Here is a 21,923-nt window from a genome sequence, read left to right as displayed (position 1 = left end):
TGTTACCAAAACATGCAATAAACCCAGGAACTTCACAATTCCCAAAATTCAGTTGTTGTCAACAGTGAATGGGGTGTCTGGAATACTACTTCCACTGCACAATGTATGCCGATAAGGTTTTGGTCTTCGATTATATCATCCTGTTCTGCAACTAAATTACCTCAGGGTGAGCAAAGAAAGGATGTGTCACAATGTGTCTACTAACACAGAAATGATCCAGTTCTGTTTCAGTAGTGGTATGCTTTTAAGGGTGTCAATTCTCAGGTGACACATGAAGCCAGGATCCTAATTGCATTTGGTTATTAGAAGTACACCAACTTGAAATAGGCAATCTGAAAAAAATGAGCAACTGTAACGAAGTTTTTGTATTTCTTTGCTAGAACTGTCCTAACTAACACAACCCTTATGTATCCACTGCGCAGAGTGCTAGAAGCAACTAGAGATGGATATACAACTCTTTAAACCTTTTGAACATCATCTAGAACAGCCTTGTTTCAATTACCATAATTGTGTTGCAAACTTTTTTTAAAATTGTTTAAGAATTAGACAGTAATCTCAAAACATTGGCAAAATTATTCTACCAGTCTGACACTTGTAATAAACTGAAATGTGTCTTGCAAAGTAAATCTTGAAAAGTTTGCTGGGGGTGGTATGGTGGGGTTTTTTGTTGTTTTTTTGTTTGGGGTTTTTTTTTGGTTTTTTTTTTAATAGAAATGTAACTACTGCAGGGAATAACTTGCATTCCTGTAAGGCAGCTATCTTTACCTTTGTCTGAGATAGGCTTAATTCTGCAGACCTGTAACCATGAACAACCTAGATTAGGCCTCCCTGTCCAACTGTTTTGCATTGTTACAAAATATTTTTTCTGAAAACTAGGAGAGAGGCAATAGGCATGGCCAAATTATCTTAACAATTTACTTCAAGACCAACAATAGAATAATGAAAAATGATGAATCATCAGGATACCAACTGACTTTCAGCAATATATTTTATACTTCTAACAGAAATGCTTTATATATTTTTCATTTCCATTCTGAAACATTATTCAGAGAATTAATGTAATTTTATTTCCAAACCAATATTCTGTTCCTATTATGTAATATTTACTTAGCGTAAAAGTTGTTGTATGCTAAAAAAATGCATTTTACATTATTATTTTTAAATGTAGACAGGCCCACTAATCTGAATATCCCCTGTATGCAATATTTTTTCAAACATAAACATGGAAAATAAAGTGAAGATTTTCTGACACATCTGTATTTATCTTGGTTTTGTTGCATGTCACAAGAGGTACATGTAAAGAACCAGTATATTTTCCTTGGTTTACGAATAACTCAGAATGGAGTAGCATTTTGGCTTTAGCCATTAGCACATGAATTGGAACTCCCAATGATGAATTTCGTACCAAATTTACTCCACAGAAGTCTGAAATACTTTGAAGTAAAAACAAATTCTAGTGAAAGATATACAAGACGTATTGACATCTCATTTTCTGATCAGGTAAGATATAGGTAATAGTACTACAAATTTCTCAACTTCTACTAATACATTCAACCATTATGTAAAGATTACTACCATATAATTTTCCAGTTCTTCTATTCAGATTGCAGGAAAAGATGCTAGTTCCAATGCAGACAGCTAAGGACTGGGAAATAGATGAACAGAAAAGGAACCTAATATTGCCCTCAATTGCTTTTTCTTTTAAGGCCACGAAGCAGCAAAGTAACATAAGAAGAACTGCCATATGTATCAGTGTAGCAATTCAGACAACAGGTGCCTTACAGAAAAGTGCAGGCAGCTTTACCCAATACTCTACTGCCATTCCTCAGTACTCTTTTCTTTCCTCCAACCTTGTTTGCTTCAGGTGAGTGACTGCAGGCCATTTTCATTTGAAGCCATTTCTACAAAACCAACTTCACAGAAGTGGCTTTACATACTCCACTTCTGAACTGGACTACAGTCAATTTAAAAGTAGACTGTTGACACCCTGAAATTGTCTGAATTTTATTGACTTGGAAAAGTTTTCAAACAGACCATTACCTAAGTTGTGTCTCCTACTATGGGAAGATAGGGAAACGGACATATAAAGTAAAAAATTAACTGTACTTAAAGTATCTGTCTTAATGTATTAGTGACTGACTTAATCATGAAGTTTTCCTTCTATTACCAGTGTGTAAAAGGTGAATTTTTTTTATACACAGCATATTAGCAAAGTCTGAGATTTTGGGAATAAAATAAAGCCTGTTGGATATGACATGCCATTTTAAAATCCTAGCTGGGCAAGAAAAAATTGCTTGCCTCTCACTGGAACAGGAAAGTGAGTAAGACTTCATGAGAAGATACGAGATTGCATTTCAAAAATCAAGGGATTCATTTGGTTTCATTCATGCCCATCAACAATTAACTAGTGCCAACACAGACCTATGTCAGTTCGATAGTGAAACATCTTGCAAGAGTAAGCCCAAGTATTTTTAGGGAAGAAAACCTGACTTTTTTACTTAAAGTATTAACCTACCTCTATTTTATAATAGAAATTTTAATATCTCATTACACTGTCGTAAAGAAAGGCTGGTGGCATAAAAGCAGGTTGTTAGCTACTTCCAGAAGACAGATTTCCATTGCAGCTGTAAGCCACAATGTCTCTACAATATCAGAGAGAAAAGTGTGTTGACTGTTCTACTGATTTCTGAAATAAACCTTTGAAACCATCTGCTTAAGAACAGGCCTGGTAGATACTACTCAGTTTACAGTCCGGTAACCTGAGGAAAGAAAATACTCACTGAGGACACTTAGGAAGATTTTATGGCAATTGCAGACTTCTGTAATGTTTAATGGAATCACTTGTCCATGCCAAAAAAAATATGAAAAAAATAGCACAGACATTTGAATTTATAAAGACAGAATCTGCAATGCCAGCTTCACATTTATTGTTGTGCAACTACAAAGCTAATGCTTGCCTGCCTTTGAAATCAGAAGGTAAGTGTTTAGCACAGTGCTTTGACCACACCATTTCCACAAATCAATCCAAATCCATTTAAAATGCATTCTGTTAAGTGGTTTTATGGAAGACAGAAGGGAACTAAACCACTAGGAAAGCATCTTTCCTTCCTTACCCATAAACAATAAAAGCTACCAAACCGAAGGCAAACTTGGAGCCATCTTCATCATCTCAAATTTCTCCTCCTGTTTGTCTAGCTGCTTCTTATCAAAATACTTAACAGCTCTATTTCATGATAAAATTTGCATGCAACACTCAAATGTGTAACAAAGAACCGGTTACAAATGGAGGTAAAAATTTTGCATTTACATCCTTACACTGTAAACACCGATGCTTCCAATGACTTTAGATGTTTGGCATAACCCTGTAGCGACAGCTTGTAAGTCCAATATACCTGTACAGTTTCAGAGTAGCATAAAACTAATACTTTTATTTTTATGATAAAGTTATACATACTAACCTGCCAAGGCCGATCCCAATCAAGAGGAATAGGAAATGCTCCAAACCAAGCTCCAAATATAGTGCACATGGTAGTAATCTGTAGACTGTTTTCCCAGATGGACATAGCTCTGTAAAAACAGTGTGTTACAGGATTTCAACAACAGCAGAAGTTACCATGTCAGAGTGTTAGATTTTATTTCTTCCAAGAATTTTCAGAATATAAAAATCCATATATCTGATAAATTGCATGCAGGTTTCTCCTAAAAGATAGAAGCTATATCTAAGTCGCATAATCACAATCTTTCCTACACCACATATTTAGGAACTTCCACACCCCACCCCACCCCGAGATGTTTACTGCAAAAGCTTATTTATTTTACCTGGAAATACTACTATTGAGCTTGACACACTGCTTGACTGAACAAATGAAAATATCACAATGACACTGTGTGCATTGCAGGAAGAAGCAGGGCAGCATAGGGTTGTACAGAAAAGCGCAAGCACAGTCACAAAGTAGTCTATGGTGTAGGTATGTTACTATTTGATGACTACAACAATTCGAGAGTTAAAACGGAAGTCCACTACGCGAATATTCCAAAGCAAGTTTCCATCAGCTGAAAAGAAATATTGCAAATAAAGGTAACCTGCATGCTGCAGCCCTTCAACAACATTGCATCCAAGTTCCGGTATGCTGGCTGTAGGACAAATCTGCTGCATGCTAAAGAACTCTTGCATTGCCAATCACGGCACATAAAAGATATCATAAAAGATGTTAATGACTTCAATTTGCAGTTTATAGCCTTCTACCACTACCGACTTGAAAAGTTTTAGAAAAGTTGGTTTCTGTTTAATAGATAAAGCACTTATTTTCCATCAACAGTCTACCAAGTGGTTGCTTTGCTTTTCTCAAGCCATGAACTATGGAGTACTTGGTACTGGTTAAGAAACAAGAACAGCAGAAGCTCAGAACACAGTAGGGCACAGTTCTGAGACAGGAGAACCAGGTTGAAATCCCTGCTCCAGATCAGCAAGGTAAGAGATGTGAATCTTAAGTTTGCTACATCTCAGATTATAAACACAAACGTAGCTTTAGCTAACAGAACAAAAAAGATGTGCATTTTTATAGCTAGAAGACTAAGTGGATAGTAAACACTGAACTTCACATGTGCTGTTTGGGTTGCATGACATGAAAGCTTTAACCCTACACCTTGTTTTGAAGAGTCTAAAATTTCTGACTTTACTTCTGAGTATACCTAACTCACTGCTGCATTTACTGATGACCAAAGAGCTCACAAGTGTAAAGCGAACATTCTTCATTGCTTGCAAAATATACATACAGATTATAATATTTATGGCGCAACTTTGACATTTTGAGCAGAACTGTTTCTTTTACAATAAGCCCTTTAATTTACAACACTCCAATTCACAATCCTACCAGCCTGAGATTATTTTTTTTTTAAAAAGGAAAGGTACTGATTTAACTATAAAACTGTTTAGGAGTCTGCACATAGAAAATTCTTGTAAATTATTTTCAGAAGCTGAATAACTAAGCAGAGAGCTGTTAGGTGGCATGGCGAAGAGAACATTCACTCCAGCCTTAAAGCAATGAAAGAGCCAGCAGAATATACAGAGGACTGACTGAGGTACATTTATACCCGACAAGGCATTTTATCTGGTAAATCTACACACATACTGCTGCACCATATGGAGATACCAGACTGAATCCAAAAGCAAAACAACAAAATTAGCAAGGCACAGTGCCCAAGTGAAGAACTTGGCAGCCATTTGAGCTGCTAATTCAGCCACTCCGCAGCATGGACACTGGCTACTGACATAAAACTGGACTTGTCCTCCAGCATTATCCTGAAGGAACAATGCTTGCATTAGTCTCTTTTCTTTGTGGAACGTCAACTACAGGGATTTTTGCAGGTATTCTTTAACCCATTAACTCATCATATAAACCCCTCATTTGTCTGAGGCTAACAACATTTATAAACTACTGAGTTTCATAGGTTTCTTTATTTTTAACTATGAATAAACTATGACTAAGATAATTCTGCAGATAAAAGTAGCAGTATTTAGGATAATAAATAACGACTAGTGGCACAACACTTAACGTATTGTATTATTTAAAGGGGTTAAATATTGTTTGAATTAAGAGATTAACTAACAAAAGAATTTACTAGGACAGCTCCAGGGTAGACAAGATCTGGAATTCTGGGCTGCAGCAGGACTGAACTACTAAGCAGCACTTGGTATTTGATGATGCCTACCTTTAAAAAGGACACTTCCAAGTCTGTGTTCACAAACAAGTGATAAAGTAGGTGAAATGAAAACTGGAAGGAGCCCTAAAATTATGGCTTTATACCATTTCTTTTGCAAGCTCCAAATATTTCCTACCCAGGTGACATCTTATAATTGCTGTTATACAAGAAATTTCAACACAATTATTCAGACTAATGATTTGAAATAAACAGTCTCCAAAAGGAGCAATACAAATCAGCAATTGAAAACACGATTTTTTAAAGGTTTTTATGCAGGAAGCTATTGCAGCCAACAATTACAGAAAAAGCCACTTTAATTATAGTCACCTGCTATCCAGAGCAATAGTTAGATAATTAATATCTATTACTTATTTACACTTGATAGATCAAGAAAAACTTTCTTTTTCTAGATGTCTTTATTTTTCTGCAAAGACAATAGCACAAACGCATTTTGTTCTTATAAATATTGCACAGGCAAATAAGAGTAACAAAAATAAGTGCCAGTGGTTACTTAAGTCTAAATGGTATAGATATTTTTTAAAAACATACCTTTTTTATACTAAGCTATACCCTTAATCAGACTTTCTAGCTTGCTGTTCCAGTGCAATTTAATTCACTAAACTCGTATTTCAAAGCAAACTGTTGTGTTGATCTTACCTAAGCATCCTTCTCCTCCATTCAATCAGTCCCACCTCATTCCATATGGTTAAGACAGAGACAACCTTTTAATACATCCTATCTACACACTCAGCTCATGCCTAAATGCAAGACATTCCAGCTCATTGATGAGGTCAAATAAAAACACACAGGACTTTGTTTTTAAAAGAGCAGCTTGCTACAATCCGTACAAAAACAAAAAAAAAAGCTACGATATTTCTTTGTAGTCTATTTTCATTCAAAGGCCAGTCTAAGTAAAAATCATTATTAAACAGACATTTTTATTCAGATAACATCACATGGCTCACTAGTAAGAGGTATGTACAAGTTGTCACAGCAAAAATGTCAAAACAAGACAACTCTGTTTCCTATACAATAATTCCGCTGAAATAACATTATGATCTAGACTAAGAAAAAAGAAATTGACAGGCATTCAAAATCTAACCTGGCACAAAGACAGACTGTTGTCAAACATCTGTTACTTCAATTCAACTATTATTTCCAAATGCAAAACCTTCAAATATGACTAAGTGAATCAGCAATGACTTGTTTTGGCTAAACAACTCCATCCTTTTATTAAAGTCTATTCAACCCTTCCACTGAAAATAAAAACACAAACATAAATGATCTGAATAAGGATTCGAGATAGTTTTCAGTAAGCTGAAAACTGAGATAAACCAAAAGTCAATACCTGAAACTACTATAAAAAGTCAACTTTTGCCCTCCTCTACAGAACCATGGAAAGTAACTTCACAGGTTAGCAGTGTTATACAACTTTTCACTTTTGAAATGACACTTCACCCTTATGAACTATTAAAAAGGTAGGAATGCCCAACATCTTATTATTAAATCTCAAGCATATGTACGTCTTTATGTTTCACCGTCCCAACAATCCTGTTATCTAGTGAGTGAAAAACAGCAGAATATAGAATACTTCTGAAAAATACATTATCCTTGATACATGCTAGTATCAAGGCTCTCACTGAGGTGAAAATGAGGTAAGAAGGCTTGTTTTACTTCAGTCATACTCTTGAAAAAAATAATGCTTGAAAACTCTGACAATGAAAACATCTTTCTTTGAAATTTGAAAAAAGCATGGGTAAAGATTACATAGTTAAGACCATAGCAAATGATATGTAATTTTCACCATTACATTCAAGTTTAAAATACTCTTAAAATAGTGGGGGTTTCGGCTTGTTATTCCTACTTCAAAGCTGTATTTATGAAGGTGCTATTGGATCATGTGCAGGGTTGTCCCTGTACAGCTCAGTCTTAGGTCTCCTCTATTTCACAACCGTCGTACATACACAAGGGTTTTAACACCAGTAAAACATGCATTTGCAACTTTATTTATACAAAGTGAGATTTAGTGCCTGGCCACTAAAAATAAAAAGGCAGTTTTCAGAATCAGTGTCTTCAAAATAAATAATCATTTTCTTTGCCAGAAGAGCTTTCACAAAGCTGTAATTACAAATATGAAATGCATCCATAATTCAGGAAGTTTTCCCTTCTCTGCAAAAAAAATCCATTATATATTATTTACACCTATTCTGTTCACTTCTGTTCTGGGTAAAATCAGAAACTTCAGAATAGAACTTACCCATTTTTACTAAATACCCGTATCCATGCTTGTATGTTTGGTCCCAGCATACATAAGCATTGTAAAGTAGTAAAGGTAGACAGAAGAACTGCAAACAAAAATGTCTCAGTCACTGACCTACAAAGAAGGAATATTACAAAATTAAGTGAGGCGGTTGCTGATTTTCTAAGCGTTCCAAGATCTGAGAAAAAAACACCCACCCCTCTAAGGCAACTTGTTAAAGCATGCATGCTTTCTTAAACCACGTGGAAGAACAAAGTATTCTCTTCTTACTACAGAGTAAAAACACAATGTACCTCATATAGAACATCAGTTCTGAATTGAAGTACGCTTGGATATTTACTTCATTATTCCATTTATTTTTCTAGTTTGATGTTGTAGAAGCAACCATGAAACCAAACTACATGATGCCATTGTTAGCCAGTAACTTAGTATCTCTCTCTGAAATCAGGCTGCTTCATGTCTTTTTTTTTTCCTTTTTTTAATCATTCCTAAAAATTAACACACTAATATCAAAAGGAGAAAAGATATGCAAGATGCATGTTTTAGAATCTTATGGGGAAAATGAAGAAATAAAACTTGGAAAAACATTTGTACCCATATACTTAACATAAATATTAAAGGAGTTGTTTATAACAGTCTTGAACAATACATCTCCAAATACACAGAAATTGCAAGAGCCAACTTCTACAAAAAAAACCCAAAACAAAACCAAAAAAAACCACACCCCAAACAAAAAACAAAACAACAACCACCAAAAACCAAAACAGCCCCCCTTCTTCCCCCAGCCGGGAGCTTATCTTTTAGCTTCCAATGTACCAGGAAATACACAAGTACTTATACCAACATCTGCAAGAAGAACTGCCCCTTAAAATGTTTAGGGAAAGATAAAGAGTATTCAGACTTACTCTATGAGAGGTGCTCCATAAAGAACAATAATCGCATGAAATAGTATGCAAGACATGAAAAAGTATATACAGCATTTTAGAAATCTGGATATCTAAAAAAGAGCAATAAAATATCAGAAAAATGTTTCAAAAGAAAAGAGAACATAAATAACATACACAGTCTAGATCTTATCAATAGCATTGTACTCCATCTCTTCAATTTCAGCTACAGCACAGTATAACAGCATAGCACACTTCAAAAGACTTCCCTGTGTTTAATACTTTAAATAATTAATTAAAAACTATGATGTTACACCTACAATTTTTTCATGCACTCTATTATAATAAGGCGATCATACAAAAAATATAACTGGAAATGACAAGATAAACAGAGATAATTTTATTGGATGTTTTTACATTTCTGTTTTACATCTGAGTGTTCTGTTCTGTCCATTCATTAAGAGGCACCTTTCACAGAAAGTGAAAAAATATTTAAAAGCAAGAAAATATGTACACGGAAAAAAACCACATTCAGAATCAAATGTAACATTTAAAATTATATTAAATAAAACCCACTACATTTTCAGCTTGGCATGTTAAATTCTAAACCCATCTGAGAAGTGTCCATGACTTTCTATGAATCTGCAAAACAAGTACAATTTTCTATGAATGTAAAGACAGTTCCTGGGTACTTGCTATATCATACAGAAGCACAGCCACTTGATAAACAGTTCTGGATAGGTCTGTTCTGATCAGGTCACCAATGGAAATCCATCATTTCACTGAACACTTTTAAAAAATATTTATCCCTTATGCTAGGCTGGGATGAAATCTCACCTAGAACATGAAGCCTGCTTCATTTTTAAATCACAGATGGCCAAGATACTTCTTCTCCAGAATTTTATGTATTTCACATCCCACTCATTCAGCAAAACTAGACAGAAGCTTTGCATACAAAGATACTGCTTTCAAGAATGTTTGCTTAAATGCTTAAGAATCACATCAGAGCACCAAATCTTGGCTGACTCCACGAGTTAGGAGTAAAAGACTATCCATGTGACTTCAAAACGCTGGTATACTCCCCCACCCCTGTACAAGTTGTGTGCTGCTCCAAATTTGTTCTGTTCAAATCTATTTCATTGGGATTCATACCTTCAGTGCTTTTCTTACAAACTGTAATTGGAAAAATTTCTCCCAGATTTAGATTCTTTTGTACGCAAATCTCATCATTCAAGGAAACGCAGCCACTCTAATACTTTTCCATATAGTTTTCTATAATCTACTAACTTTGTTTAAATTATCTTTCTTTTAAACTTGTCTCTCTTTTGTCTCAAGTTCTAAAAACTGTTTGTCTTTCTTTAGAGTTATTACAAACTTACAACTATGCGTGATAAAAGTTTTTTTTATAAGACTGAAGGCCCAGCTGGACTACAAGAGTTCTGCCCCTGTTCAATTTTGTGACCATGTAAGAAGATCAGTGGCTAGGACTACAAACAATATATTGACAAGAAAGAGGAAAGGCACAGAATCGCTCTACCTTAACAGGTTATTTACAGGCAGATAAAGTTTAATATCACTAAAATATTGGAGAACTTATTTTAAAAGGTGCTACATGCAGCTCATTCATGGAAAACAAGAGTTCATCAGCAAAAAATGTCATCTTTGTCTTTTAATTATTTTAGGGAAAGAATCCACTTCCCCTCCATATGGTCTGATAACAGTTTAAGAACAGAAATCTTACCTTGTGAGCAAACGAACTTCTCTTAGGAGACAGATTCGGTTTAAGGACTAAGTGCAATAGTATATTAAAGGTACTAACACAACCAGAACAAATACACAGCCACGTGAGGTGTGTTCCCAAAACCGTGAATCCGTCCCAGAAGAACGCCGGAACAACCGCTGTCAGAACAACCGAGAGGGCGCAGAGGAGGTTGGCAGCCAGGAGCCTCCTTATTGCTGCTTCTTTCATCGTGTTCCCCGTGAAGCGGCCACCTGCAAGACAGCAAGTCGCACCCCGTTACTGAAACACACCAGAAGCGCTACACGGTTCTGCCTAGTGGCACCACCCGAGGCAGAGCTCTGAACATAGCTGGGGGTGAAAGCGATTATTTTGGGGCAGAAGAACGCCATTCGTTTAAAAACCGACGGCAAACCCGCAGCTGCAGCAGCAGCAGCCTGCCCCCCCACCGACCGCCTGGCCCGAGGGGAGCCCCCTTCCCGCCGCCCGAGGGGAGCCCCGCCTGCGCCCAGGCCGGGCTGCTCCTCGCTGCTCCCGCCTCAACCGGGAGGCGGCGGCGGGCAGGCCCCCAGCAGGCCTCCGCTCAGCGGCACCTGCCCCAAGCCATGAGGGGGCGGGGGGGGGCCGGTCCGCCTCTTACCGCAGCGCCGCCGCCGCCGCGGGGCCGCCCGGCAACGGAAACCGGCGCCCCCCAACGTCAGCTCCGGGGCGGGCCCGGAAGCGGCGGTGTTGTGGCGGCGGCGCCATGGTGTGCGAGAAGTGTGAGTGCGGGCGGCCCGGGGTGGCGGTGAGGGCCCTGACCAGGCCGCCGGGGCCTGCCCTCGGGGGTCCCGGCGTCCCTGGGGCTCAGTGGGTGGGCTGTTGGTGGCGGGCCCGGTGGCTGTCGCTCTGCCGTAGGCGGCGCTTGCCGCGGTACTAACGGTTTTAATTCGTTTCTTTGTAATGTCTCCTTACGTAGGCGAGAAGAAACTGGGTACGGTGATCACTCCCGATACCTGGAAGGATGGTGCGAGAAACACGACAGGTAACCTTGAGGAGGTTTAACGCTTGTTTTCTAGGTTGGGCACCTGAGCTATCTCGCCTTCTTACGGTTAGAATGTGAAATAGTTGATTAGGTTAATTTTAACCCCTTAGTTTCCCTCCCACGCGCATTTAACGCACCGGGAAATACCTATCCCGAGCCGTTCCGTATTGACCTTGCCTGGGATTTTTCTCCTTGTGCGTAATGACAATATGCAAATAGAGCGCAGTGTAAGGCATACTGTTGTGCAGTGCTTTAATGCTGTGCTGTGTGGTTTATTTCTTTGTGACTTTTTTTGCACACGTGTAAAAGCTGTCAACTAAGCTTTTTTTAAGTATGGAACTGGAAAACTTACTGGTTCATGTTCTTGTTCTTTTTGTAGAAAGTGGTGGCCGCAAGTTAAATGAAAACAAGGCACTGACCTCAAAGAAGGCAAGGTTAGTATTTAATATTGAATTTGGCTAAAGAAGTCAGTTTGCTGTAAATAGCCCGTTTCCTCCATATCTGGGCAACTGCTCAAACTTGTCCAAAATACATTTAAAAAACCCAGTATATTTGTGTGGATTATGTCATTTGATTAGTTGGTAAAAGCATGTCCATACATGTTTCACGGGTGCTTTCTGCTGAACCATAGACCATGGGCAACTGTTTTACTGCAGTTCTCACTGTTAGGATTGGAGCCGGGAAGGCTACTTTTCTGTGCTGAGATTGCTGGTACAATCTCACAAGCATTTCCTTAATGTTGGGCAGGGGATATTCTGTTATGCTTCTGGGAGGTGTTTAAGTTCAATATAGTATGGTATCTGAAAGAAAAAGACATATTTTTAGTTCTTCTTTTGTTACGTTTTTGTCCGTAATGCAAGAAATCCCTTAACAGGGAAAGTGGGAGCTTTTCTGCAGCCTATTAGAAATAATCTTTATATGTCCTTCTTCTAAATCATAGTTTTTGCTGAAGTTTCTGTCTGTGCCCGCTGGCTTAGACTTTTGGGGATGTGGCAGAGGAAATACTTTATTTCAAGGTATATAAATAAAATATTTTTCTTTTTTCCCAGATTTGATCCTTATGGAAAGAATAAATTTGCAATATGTCGGATTTGTAAGAGTTCTGTCCATCAGCCAGGGTCTCACTATTGTCAAGGATGTGCCTATAAAAAAGGTGAGTTTCACTGAGTACCAAATTACCCCAGTTTGGTTTGAAATTAGAGAACAAGTAGAACTCTTGAATTTGATTCACCATACAAAGAGAAAGCTAAGGCTAGATTTAACTGCTGTCTTCAATTACTAATAGGAAGGCATAGAGAAGGTGGAGTCAGACTCTTCTGAGATGCGTAGTAATAGAATAAGAGAAAATGTACACAGAATGTGGAAAATTCTAATTACGTACAGGGAAACACATTTTCACTGTGAGGCTGGTTAAATATTGTAATTACGGGGACCCACAGAGCTTGTAGAACCTCTAAGGGAGGCATTTAGAGCTTGACTTGAAAAGCCCTGAGTCAGCCTCATCCAGGATGGCTGTGTTTTGAGTGGGCGGGCAGGACTAGAGCCTGCTGGGGATCCTTTCTAACCTAAGTCATTCTATGATTCTGCTTCTTTTAGAATGTTTCTGGTATCTGAAGCACTAGAATTGGAAGAATAATTGTAAACTTAGTTTTGGCATTTGCATAGAAAACAGTCATCTAACAAGTTCAGGTTTTCTTAGTTTTAAAAAAATTATTAGGTTCTGTAAAACTCAATTGCTTGTTGCAGTCCCTTTTCTGCTCCATTATCCCCTCTCCTCTTTTTATAATAGCTAAATCTAAAACTGGAAGTAGTGGTCTCAAAAAAAAAAAACCAACCCAACCCAAAAGCAAAACAACCTAAAAACCCCAATCCATTCAAAAAACAAACAAGAAAGAAAACTCAAACCAAAAACCAAACACCCCAGACTCATCCACTCCCCCCAAAAAAAACCCACAAAACAACAACTTATAATCTTGGTAAAGCATTAGGCTAGTTTAACAAAAGTAGAATACCTTGGGAATAAAAAGCAAAGAGAAAAGAATAAATTGAGATGTAAAAGCAATTCAGCAATTTGTCTCTGAAGGCAGATTATGCTTACGGTTGTCTTTGAGCCTGCGTGTACTCTTAGGCATTCAGTGGCTTAACATAAGTCACTGAAAGGTTAATTTCTCTGCAAGGAGCCTCTGGTCCAGTTATGAACATGCTCAATGCATCATAAGTCAAGCTTGGCTTAAGGTGAAACTGAAAAATGAAAAAGAAGAATACAGTCATCGTTCCAAGAAAGCAAGATATTGCACTGTACAGTGCATAATATATAAAATCTTTTTTGTACTTAAAAAATTCTGAAATTCTGCTTATACCCGGAAGGTTTCTATCTCAGTCTTCACAGTAAGTCTTCAGTATTGTTAAAACTGTTCAAAACCTCCTGAGGGGGTAATAAAATCAATTTCAAGCAAATCTGATGGAGAGCCTTGAGGATATAAAACTTCTACTAGTGTTGCCATTTTGAATAGGAAAGCAAAAAGGCTTAAACTTGTAATTTCTGGGGAGGGGAAAAAGTGACGTGAACTCAGTTACATTGTTAATACCAAGAAATGCGCATAGCACAGAGACATGGGGTGATCCAATTGCTAGATGCAGAGCTACAGCTAACTAGTAGTAAGTTTTGTTTATGAAATTTAATTGTTCTATAAATGCGTACTGAGTCAGTGCTTTAGCAGCCTGCTGTAGGAGGCTTGCCTTTTCTGGTTGCTAGATGCTTGCCAGATGGCTGCCCAAATCCCATACGGTAGAACCTTTTTTGCTTTCTTAAACTTATGGCTGGCTGGTTTGGGTGGGCTTCAGGATTTCGTCTTCGCCTGCTTGTATATCCTTCCAGGTTGGATCTGGTCTCCATAAAATTCAGAACTTTTTAAGTGCTTTAGGTTCTAGTTCCAGTCGTCAAAGATATGGTTGTGACGTGTTTCTTTAAGCAAATGCGGTCATATGGCTTAGTGCTTCAACTGTTGTGTATCTCTGAAACTGAGAGTTAATTACTGGTCAATTTAGACCTGAAGTGAACAGCATGTGGGCTGGATTTTGCTCTCCAAAGTAAAGCATGTGAGATGTGCCCTGCTGTTCTATTTCCTGATGGACTTGTAGGTATGTGACCGGTCACATCATGTCAATATATGAAAGCACATGATTTGGAGAGAGTTAACCAGAATAGTTGCTGCTTGACTTGTTTTGTGTCTGCTGTTGAATGATCTTGTAAAACAAGATGTGGCCTTACCAGACAAAAGATGTAACACCTTTCTACTTTAGAAGAAGAGGGAAACATTGAGGCAATGCACCCCTCTGCCCCTGCTGGACATGTGTACTTTTGCTGCTGTTGTCTTCTGACTTGTCGTTCTCTGGGTTTAGGTCAAAGTCCTGTGGGACATCGGTGGTTATCTTCACTTCAGCTCTCAAGTATTTGTGGTGTCCATTGTTTCTCACTTCTACTACTCTAAAAATAGCTTAATTCTGTGAAATCGACACTTTCTCTGTTGTCTGAAGCTCCCTACCTGTTAATCCCCGTTTAGCAGTCCGTTTGTTGGTGACTATATTTTCCTAGGCTAGCTGCTTTCTCTTTATCTCAGGCCTTGGTTTGGTTACAGGACTCATGAACTTCATGAGTTTTTACCTGTTTGCCAGGTGGGAGCCTTTCCTGACTCTTTTCCAGTATTCCAGCAAATTATAGAGGCTTTGGGCAGTATTGTGAATCATAACGCTCTCAAAATAGAACCTTTTTTTTCAAGTGGCAGTATTACACATATGCTGTAAATACTAATTTATATTAAATTCATTATTATTGCTGAATTTGCAATATCTGGTGAGAAAATGCACGGACAGATTGTCAATGAGAACTCTTTTAAACAATTTTTTGAACATGATCTTTACAAAAACATAGCAACTATGTTTTTGAAGAAAAACTTTTATGATTTTAAAATTTACACACCTTTTGTGTACTTATAGGCATCTGCTCAATGTGTGGCAAGAAGGTCTTGGATACGAAGAACTACAAGCAAACTTCTGTCTAATTGTATTGACTAGTCTTTTTATGAACTTTAACTTTTGTGTCTTTGTACAGTAACTTTTCTTGAAAATAATTTGTGAATATTGCTTTCTGGAAAATATTTGCTTGGAATGAGATAAGAGGTAAAGACAGCCTGATTGTTTGCCTAGAAATGGACATAATGTTTGATTTTTGTTCGTACAGCACTAATTTTAACTGGTATTTAAAGGTAATGGTTTGCAGCAACTGATACAGTTTGAAGTGAATGAGAAGATCCTAGTGGATATGTTGAAACTGTTACCATTATAACACAGATCTTTGAGATTAAAACTTTGGTTCTTTCGCAGTATCTTGAGTCTTCCACTTGTCTGATAGTAATACTTTCTAGATGTATAAAATATAAGCTTGTATCACCTCGTTATAGTAGTATCTTCATTTAGTTCTCTGCTTATAGGTATTTATAATTACTCTCACCCCAAAGTATTACGTCCTCCCCTCTTAAGTAATGTTCTTCAGATTTTAACGCGAGTGTCCTGTTGAATTTTGTGTCTGCCTATAGTAGGGTTGGTTAAATCACAAGTATTTTTAACTACTGAAATCTAGTGTGCTACTCTGCCAGTTCTTTCTTTGACAGTAAGACTGATCAGCTATTCCCTTGTTAGGTTCTAAGGAGACTTCACACAGGGTATCTGGTGGCCCAAGGCAATAAAATAACGAGCATCTATTTCTAAAGCCAGGTCTCAGTCTCATCATTTCCTCAGTTAGTCTGGCTTTTAAATACTTGGTTTGAAACTGGCTTTTGAATTCTATGATGTAATTCCTTATATACGTGTCAGATCTGACAGATTGAAACAGGCTGCCTTCTCTTCAGCATTGGTTTGATGCAAGACTTGAAGTGAGCCTCTCTGAACATGAGAGGCTGAGCGTTGCTCTGCATTTCTTTTGTCCTTTGGTTAGTTTCTACTTAAGAAAGCAATTTCTGTTATGGAGAGTAATAAATGTTCACAGTGCATGCATTTTAAGGGAAAAAAATGGTATTATTTAAATTTCTGGTGGGGTTTTAACTATACCTTTTTAAGTGTTTACTCCTCCCAGCAATCCCCATTTGGCAATCCCTTATGCTTTTGCAACTTTCTTTCAACTGTAACCGAAAAACTGTCAATGGGAATTTCCCTATGAATAGATACTCTGGTTTAGGTTTCCTTTTGTTCTTACATCTATTACTGAGACAACTGCATGACTAATGGAGATTGAACAATCACTGTTCTATGTGTTAGTGGGAGAAAATAAAGAATACTGGGGATATAATTATTCTCTTTGCTCTTAGCTCCTGCCATGCTGTGGTTGCACTGGAAGCAGTCCTCTAAAGGGGGTTGTCTGACATTTCCTGTTACCCTTAACTATCCATTATTGGGCATCTGTCACCAAAGTTCCTTGTTCCAAATGCGTTCACATCCTGCAGCCGCTAAAATGGTAATTCTTTTCAGCATTTTATATTTACTAAGAAGCTTTGTCAGGATAGTGGAATGAGCTGCGTCTCCCAAAAGAAGTGAGCAGTGCTGCTGCTGTTCTTCTTAAAAGTTTCAGTTACCTTAACAATTGAATGGAGGTATGTGGGCTAGGTAGCTGGTGATAGCTGGCAACCTCCAAAATTATTTCCACGTGGTGGTGGCCATTTTTTTCCAAACACATCAAAGAATTTTAACATTAATGTACATCTCTATGGCACTTCCTTTATAGGGATGAAAAGAAAATGTCTATAATTGGCTTCAAGTTTTGCAGCAAGTGCTTGTCAGTGGTGTGTGTGGCGTTTTCAGGTGGCAGATTCTCTGATACTCTGAACTTTTCACCCTTCATGGGTGTGTTCTGTAAGATTGATTTTTTTTTTTTTCTATTCTGTGAATAAAACTTCTTTTCTTGTCTTCCTAAAACTTGCCAGTATCTCGATTTCAAAAGCATGACTGTAATTCTTGAATACATGGTATGAATTGAATATTTATTGCACTCTGTAAACAGTGGCACTGAATGAACTCTTACCTCATTTTGTAACTGATTTTAAGAACAACAGGGATTTAAATAATATGATCCATTGTTCATAGTTACTTTGTGAATAGAGCTGTCATGCACCTGTATCTTATTACTGGGCAGCTGCTTTTGCATGTCAGAATGTATTTTTGTTGGAAAAGGAGGACATGTTTTGTTTGGATGTTTTTTTGTATGTTGGTTTTTTTTTTTTTAATAGTGGATACAAACAGCGGTTTGTTGTTCTGGTGGTTTGTACATGCTTGGGATCTTCCATCTGTAGCTCTCAAACCTTCTTAGCCTTGTGAGGGGTTCAGTTTCTGAGATCTGTAAAATTTGCTGATGTAACAGCCAACTTCCGGAAAAGCCCATTTTCGGAACATTGTTTTGGACACCCGTTGCTTTAAATTTAGATCATAAGCCCTATCCTGCACCTCTGAGATGCGCCACAGTTCAAGGCAATCTTGGCAAAGAAGCACTTAAGGTTAGCTTTGAAACTAACATACAATCCTAAGATACAAAACTAACATAAAATACAGTTTCAGTATAATGAAATTGTCATATAAAAGCATTTTTGTTGATACCAAAAATATTTTGTTAGCAATGGATGCCTTTCCTGAGACATTATGCAATGGAAAACAAAAGAAAATCTGTAATGGAAAGTTGCCATTTTTGTTTTGTGTACTGCAAACACATTAATGTTCCCAGATGATCAGATTGTCCTCTAAATCACAGTTTACATAAGAGATTTGTGTTGCCAGATTTAGCAGGATTAGAATTTTCTTCAGTACTGCTGGATTCTTATACTGGCTTCACTGTTTCTGCACGTTCATTGGCCAGAGCTATTACTGAGCTAAGTGTGAGCAACATTTCAACGTAGATTATTGAAAGAACAGATTAGTTATAAAAATGTTACTGTGCCTGTAACAGCCAGTCAGATGAAAATCGAGCAGGAACTGTCGAAGGGTCCTTATTCTGTTATGGTGTTCTCACATTCTTCTCCATGTTGGTTTTTTTGTGATTTTTTTGTTTGCGTTTTTTTTGTTTTAAACCCTGTTCTTTCTGCTGTAGAAGCTGATGAAAGGAACATCCAGGATAGTCATTCAGCAATACTGTCCCAAAGCATTAGGACTACTTTAATTGTTTACTTATAGAAATGTGGTGGGTTTTTTTTCCCTTCTTAGGTTTATTCTGTTTATTCATCATCAGAAGGATAACAAGAAAGACTTTGTCTTATATACAGAGATGTCACTGACCACCTTGCATTCAATTTTTCTTGAGAATGGCCAAACTTATACCAAAATCTCTTATTTAGCAAAGTAAGAGATATAGTTTTCGGATGGTAAGTCTGTTGCACCTATGTATCACCCTATATAATCAGCCCACCCCTCTGCAGTGCCTCAGATTGCACAAATATTCCAGTTCTCTACAAACTGAGTGTCGCTGTGCCCAGAGACGCTTAGACCAGGACACTCTGCTGATCTCACAGTCATAAATTCTGGGCAAGAATGACAGGTGCCTTTGTATTATCAGTGGACATAAGAGGTATATGCAAGAATTAAAGAACAACAGATTGAATTAAGCAGCTGCTTGAAGTAGTGCAGCGAACTGTGTTGCTATATTTTCCCTAAAACAAAGCTGTAAGTTTCCCAGACATAGAAAGAATCCCCAGCAGGACAGATTCATTATTCACTGAAAGATGGTAAGCCAAGAGCAGGAGCTGTGGCTATTAGCATCTGGTATGGCAAAATTTAGTTTGTGATAGGGCCTCTACACTGCAAATAAGATTCTGGGGCTAATAAAGTCTTACAAAAACCCCTCAGACAAGCCATTGTTTTCCCTGGATTGAAACTGGGCTTCCTGATCTCCTGTAAGTATATATGGCCTAAAGATGGGCCCCTTTCTGTCATTCGCTTTGAACCTTGGAGAATCCAACAGTGGTTTTTGGGATGTTGCTGCCCAGTCACTGACTTACTGGCTGCTTTAATAGAACTATCTGCTCAGTGGGCACATGGGGTCATGCAGGGATCTGTTTCGCTTACATTATTGTACCACATCACTGGACTGGTTTAAGAAAAAAAAATGTTGCAGGGTGCTAAATGGAATCCTGGTGGCAGGAGAGCTCACACTGAATATCACGAGGGAATGAACACATGGCTGCATCACAGCTGAGGTTTGCTATTAAGCAAAAATATTTTCGCTCTCCCAGTCAGCAAACTGGTTGGACAATCTGATAAGGCATGGTGACAGCCCTTACAAATAACAGAGCCAAATGTTTTTTCTAGTGAGGATTACAAATGTGCTTCATGTGAAGACCAATTGGTTTTGAACTGCTTATCTTCCTTCCAGACTTGTGCTTTTATGGAAGAAAAAGTTACCATCTGAAATTCATCAGAAGCTGATTTTTTCATCAACTTTTATGGGTGGGGGCCATAGTTTACTTCACAGAACGTGCATGAGGTACACATGTGTTTGTCATGTCTGGCAAATGCCTGCAGAATGCCTGAGTTCTCTGTTGACCAGGAGTGCTTATTTCATCCACTTCAGAGCAACAGGAACAGATGTGTTAAAGAGACCTCAAAGAATTTGTTTGTAATCTTGCCAAGAAACTGAAGGAAGAGCTGAGTGGAGTATTCTCCATGTGGGTATTGCTGGTAAAGATTACTTTCTTACATGGTTCATGAAGACACTTACGATGCTTATTTTTTTTGCCTTGCTGCCATCATTTACGATAAATAAGCAAGTAAATTTTTTAGGCACCGTTGAATTGATGGCCAAATAACCACCTAATTAAGCAGACATTTCCAGATGGGCTTTCTAGTAGAAAACCTCTAGAAACTACTTCTCCTTTGTGTCTGTGTGTCTCTGTACTGAATTTAGCAATGTTGGTGATTCATTAAGCATAAGCACTTCCAGCAAATGCACTTACTATATGCTTGTTTTCCAAATGGTATAGGGAAAACAAATGTTGAGGTGGGGTTTTTTTTCTGCCTTGTCATGGTTATGATGATTAAATATTAGTACTGTTAACTGTTTCAGGTAATGTGCAAACACACAGAACTCACAGTTGCCATTTTCTACCAGTTAATGGGTCTCATCGTAGGCATCTTAAATATATCGTTATGAGTCGAGTCTTCAGGAAATCATTCCCTGTTGTTAATCTTGTTACTCCTTTTGCTGCTTCCATAGAAGATAAAGATTTTAAGTTTATACAGCTCCCAGATTGTGTCATGGACATTGACTATTCTGATGCATTTGCTACTCTTCAGTAACACATCAGTGCAACTGAGACCACATGTGACAAAAGGCATGGCTCTCAGAGTTGGCATCGAGCCCAGTCCAACTGCCGTCTCTTATTGATTCAAATATTTAAATGCTAATTAGATTAAGCAAAGACTTTACTCTGGCGTCTTAAATCTCTGTCTTTCTATGGAAGGCTTTTGAAGAAGTGATGACATGACATTTCAGTGATGAACAGCTTCCTTTTATGGCTTCCAAAATCATTGTTTCCTGAAGGATGGGAAGTAAGCAAAAGTGATTAAAGGGAAGAGTTATTCTACTGATTTTCAGACCTATTTGTTTGGTTTTCAGGTAGTCTCTACTTATTAGGGTTTCACAGAAATCTTTAAAAGGTTAGGAGGAAGGTTAGGTGATAACAATTGATCTGTTAAGATTTTGTTGGTAATATTCACCCCTATTTCTTTCTGTTTTATCCAGATTTCTTATCATATCTACCTCTCTGCACGTGGCTAACATATAAGCATACGCTCCTGCTGAACTTTGAGTAAGTGCAGCATTGATAGTTGCACTGAGATAAAAACAGACAGCCAGGTATTATGGTACATGAAGAAAAGAAACCCATGAAGAAAAGACTGTCACATACATTCATTATAAAAGAGAAAACATTTAAAATTATTTATATTAGCTAAATTAAAAACAGATGATCATGCAAATATTAAGGATATACACTAGCTTGCAATCTCCATGTCTTTTTATTCTATAAAAGATTTCTGAAGATTGGGGTGTTTGTTTTTTCAGAAACAGCTGGAGGCCAGGGACAGGTTTTTTTAAAGGTGAAGTTTATTTAAGCAAATAAAAAGTTTTAAATCCTTTCCGATATAAGACTGCATGTGGCAAGGTCATGAAGATTGTTTGGAGGTGAATATATAGGCTAGCCAGGTTTTGACAAGTGTGCTTGTCACACGCTAGCTGTGAAATGCAATTTTATAAAGACTGCTCTACCATAAAGTGCCATA

General features: G+C 37.7%; 3 protein-coding genes across 7 annotated transcripts in view; 2 read left to right on the top strand and 1 right to left on the bottom strand.

Moving 5' to 3' along the window:
• PIGF (phosphatidylinositol glycan anchor biosynthesis class F) overlaps positions 1 to 11,272 on the bottom strand; it is a 28,867-nt gene extending 17,595 nt beyond the window's left edge. For all 3 annotated transcript variants that reach the window (XM_037405350.1, XM_037405349.1, XM_037405348.1), the window contains exons 1-5: positions 11,226 to 11,272; positions 10,589 to 10,839; positions 8,869 to 8,960; positions 7,961 to 8,077; positions 3,459 to 3,567 (exon numbers count right to left, since the gene is read on the bottom strand). In XM_037405350.1, the coding sequence (XP_037261247.1) occupies positions 3,459 to 3,567; positions 7,961 to 8,077; positions 8,869 to 8,960; positions 10,589 to 10,816 (546 nt within the window). In that variant the 5' untranslated portion in view covers positions 10,817 to 10,839; positions 11,226 to 11,272. The remainder of the gene's footprint in view (positions 1 to 3,458; positions 3,568 to 7,960; positions 8,078 to 8,868; positions 8,961 to 10,588; positions 10,840 to 11,225) is intronic.
• CRIPT (CXXC repeat containing interactor of PDZ3 domain) lies at positions 11,234 to 16,377 on the top strand. The gene is made up of 5 exons (XM_037405352.1): positions 11,234 to 11,346; positions 11,544 to 11,609; positions 11,989 to 12,043; positions 12,659 to 12,762; positions 15,606 to 16,377. The coding sequence occupies exons 1-5, from the start codon at positions 11,331 to 11,333 to the stop codon at positions 15,668 to 15,670; spliced, it is 306 nt and encodes a 101-aa protein (XP_037261249.1). The 5' UTR covers positions 11,234 to 11,330; the 3' UTR covers positions 15,671 to 16,377.
• Positions 12,672 to 21,923, top strand: part of SOCS5 (suppressor of cytokine signaling 5) — a 93,423-nt gene continuing 84,171 nt past the window's right edge. For all 3 annotated transcript variants that reach the window (XM_037405343.1, XM_037405342.1, XM_037405341.1), the window contains exon 1: positions 12,672 to 12,762. The gene's annotated coding sequence lies outside the window, so the exon portion shown is untranslated. The remainder of the gene's footprint in view (positions 12,763 to 21,923) is intronic.

This window comes from Falco rusticolus, chromosome 12, assembly GCF_015220075.1.
Source record: "Falco rusticolus isolate bFalRus1 chromosome 12, bFalRus1.pri, whole genome shotgun sequence".
Taxonomy (NCBI): domain Eukaryota; kingdom Metazoa; phylum Chordata; class Aves; order Falconiformes; family Falconidae; genus Falco; species Falco rusticolus.
This window is presented reverse-complemented; position numbering and strand designations above follow the sequence as displayed.

Coding starts and splice junctions, on each gene's coding strand:
- CRIPT (XM_037405352.1), top strand. Junction 12,044..12,658: donor CTGACCTCAAAGAAGGCAAG/GTTAGTATTTAA, acceptor CTTTTTTCCCAG/ATTTGATCCTTATGGAAAGA. Junction 12,763..15,605: donor AGGATGTGCCTATAAAAAAG/GTGAGTTTCACT, acceptor GTGTACTTATAG/GCATCTGCTCAATGTGTGGC.